Consider the following 3,175-nt stretch of genomic DNA (forward strand, 5'->3'; position numbering starts at 1 on the left):
TTATATTCAAATGCCAAATATGATAGAAAGATAATTGAGATCTGAAACTCATAACTGAATCTTATTTGTTCACTTTTTTTTTTTTAACAGATCTTTCCTCAAGTTTATTTGTAAAAACAGCACAAGGTCCTGATCATCTGCAGACACTGTGTAGATATCCACACCAGTCCATCTCTTCACACTGGCAGACTGAGACTTTTCTTATGGGGCCTTCACAGGGGCCTGGGCACCTTTGGGAGCCTGAGCTGCAGCTGAGGCTTCCGCCTTGGCTTGAACCTTGGGCTTTGTTTTTTGGAGCCTACGACCCCTGGCCATGTAACTTCTAATCCGCTTCCCAAGCTTGGAGTGAGCAATGAAAGCAAGACGGGTGAGTTTGCTGCTGGGGCCCTTTGGCACCTTAGGCTTCACCACCTGGGGCTTCACCAGGGCCTTGATGGCCTCCGCACGTGTGCTCATGGCCTTTGCATTATTTGCCTGCATCTTCTTCAGGCCTTTCTTGTTGTGCTTCTTGGCAAAGCGCATGTTCCTCAGGAACTTGGGGTCGACCCCTTTGAGAGATTCATATCTTTGTGACGGGGGTTTCTTGATGCCATTTCTGTGCCATTTCCGGGACTGGTTGTGTGTGGTGTGGGTCTTGGACTTGGCCACGCTGGACGGTAATCGGCGCCTCCCGAATCCTTATTTGTTCACTCTTGACGGTGTTTTTGAAAGTGGATAGTTTAAATGGAGGTTTTAAGGTGTGTTAGATGGCTTTCAGCAGTTCATGAACTCACCGGTGGTATTGAATTCCCCCTCAGCGTCCTGCTAGGTGACACTAGTGTTGATAATCGTCTTGTCAGTGAAGATGGACACAGGAGCTGATGCATCACTGAGCACAGAATTGATGGTTTGGTGTCAACAGTCTTTTAGGAAAAGATGAGGACTGAAAACATCTATAGGAGGGAATGCTGGCTTTCCACTTGAGTGAGAAAATTAGGAGAGAAAATGATATGTTTATTTGAAGGAGTTCAGATGAACTACAGTGTCACACATCAAAACAGTTGGCAAGAATGAAGGAGTGTGTCAATTCCCACAATTACTTTCAATGATGAAGGATCACTAAAAGCCTAGATTAATCTATCATATTATAGCAAGGAGAAATTGAGCGGAAGATGAATCATAAAAAATCAAGGGAAAGATTGCTTTTAAGATATCTGCCATAGCCATGGAAAAATGTTGTGCTGAATATTTTCTAAGTTTATCCATAACAAGCAAATTCTTAGGAACTGTGTTTTGTTTCATCTTCCACATATTTAAGAGAAGCTATTACTAGGCCCATGTATTATTGCTGCAAGCAAATGTTACATACTTTAAGATGATCAAAAGGCATAAAATCTAAGAACAAAATAACCAACATTTTGGTATCATTATTTGAAAATTAAAATTATTCAGAATTATTGCAGGGTTCACAAATCACACTCCACCAACTTGCTATTTTACAGTGATCCTCAAACCGAGAGAATAGTTTTCTCTGAGAAATATGATAATTGCTGCTACTGTGTTATTTTGTCCTTATATACAATAAAGTCATACAAAATACAAGACAACGTAAAATAAAACAGTGTCCATTTTGATGTTTGGTATTTTTACTATCTTTAAATTATTACTTTTATCACTTCAAAAAATTACATGGATTCAGTAATACTTGATTTCTGATAGATATATGCATATGCGTATGGACTAGACTGTGGAAAAGTTATTTCATTCTGGTTTTTGCTCTTATGTAAACAACATATATTCAATGATTTTTTTTTAGGCGGTTCACCTTTCCTAGTAAAGAATGTGTGTAATTATTTAGGATGTAAGTCAATGATATTTAAGTTCAGCTCATGGCATTTAAAATCACATGCTAATACTGCATTTTTAGATGTTTATTGTCAATAAGAATTCCAAAAATATATTCTCTCATAATATACTACATTTTGTGATATTTGGTACTTCTTTGGTTTCTCTTCTAGCCACTCAATTACAGTAAGAATGATACAACTGTTATTTGAAATTCTTCCTTATAGATATATTCATCCAACTGATACATTTAAAAAGTAATGATTCATTTAAAATTATTTGCTGATATCTTAAATATCTAATTAGTCATTCATAAATAATAATTTATACACATTTATGTGTATAGCATAAGGTGTGAGAAAAATAAATCCTGATGAATCTGTACACTCATGTGCTTCTATGTGGAAGAGCAAAACTCAATGAACTAGATCAAGTTTTTAATTCATGTCATACTCTTTTTGTTTAAAATGTATTTAAAGATACAGGTATGTGCCTTATTGTCTGGGATTTTGTCCCATATGAGATCTCAAAACTATGGTCATACACCTGCACAGTGATAAGATCAGCTAAGCCCCTTCCCTCAGTGAAGGCTAAGGAAGAAAGTTTCCAGAAAAGGAGCCATTCTAGCCACCCACTATGGGTAAGCCAAATGGAGAGGGAGTATTGAGGAAATAAGATGTGGACAATTCAAAAATAATATATGCTAAGTAAAATTGAAAGAACAAAAGTTAATCCATGGTATTTGTACAATCATTAGTCATGTATGTAAACATAATTTTGTTCAGATCTAAAGGGTTTATGAATAACTAAGATGATAAAGCATGGTGAATACAGACAGATATTGTAAGGATATTTGGATCAAAGTAAAGTAGAGGAAAAGGGATACATAAAAGGAGAGGTTAGAGGCAGAGACCCTCATTTGATTTCTTTAACAGTGTTCACTAATGGGGCAGCTCTATGTTTGAGAGGAAAATTGAGTGTGAAAGAGGCAATCTATTCCTGAGACTAGACCAACAGCATTATACATACCAATCTCCACTTCCTGTCCATAATTAATCCACACTGTCTGGATTTGTCTCCCTCCTATCAGTTCTTTCATAACCTTAAGCTTCATTCTTCGCTGTATGGGAGATTAGGACAATACTTAGAAAAGTTATTTACTGGTACATCTGTCACTAGGGTTTGGAAATCAGAGTGTGATGATAAGATAGGAAGGATTTTAATAATCTACAGCTGCTCGTGTTGGCCCCATTTCTGTTTCCTTGATATTTCTTGCCTTTCATTTTAATATTGAGCATGAATTTAATGCAGAAAAATGCACTGCAATTCAGTAATTTGATAATAAAATGAA

General features: G+C 36.6%; 1 protein-coding gene across 1 annotated transcript; it reads right to left on the bottom strand.

Annotated features, from left to right (window-relative positions):
- Window positions 1–201: 201 nt before the first annotated feature.
- Window positions 202–2,938, bottom strand: LOC119808895 (60S ribosomal protein L29-like). The gene is made up of 2 exons (XM_038321428.1): window positions 2,854–2,938; window positions 202–677 (listed from the first exon to the last, which is right to left on the bottom strand). Exons 1-2 carry the CDS (start codon window positions 2,936–2,938, stop codon window positions 202–204), a joined length of 561 nt encoding a protein of 186 aa, XP_038177356.1.
- Window positions 2,939–3,175: the final 237 nt, after the last annotated feature.

The sequence above is a fragment of the Arvicola amphibius genome, chromosome 3 (assembly GCF_903992535.2).
Source record: "Arvicola amphibius chromosome 3, mArvAmp1.2, whole genome shotgun sequence".
Lineage (NCBI taxonomy): Eukaryota > Metazoa > Chordata > Mammalia > Rodentia > Cricetidae > Arvicola > Arvicola amphibius.

Excerpts from the sequence above, each read along its gene's own strand:
- LOC119808895 (XM_038321428.1), bottom strand. The coding sequence starts at position 2,938 with ATGAAGCTTAAGGTTATGAAAGAACTGATAGGAGGGAGACAAATCCAG. Across the intron at positions 678-2,853 it reads TGGACAGGAAGTGGAGATTG|GATTCGGGAGGCGCCGATTA; the intron begins GTATGTATAATG and ends TGAACAAATAAG.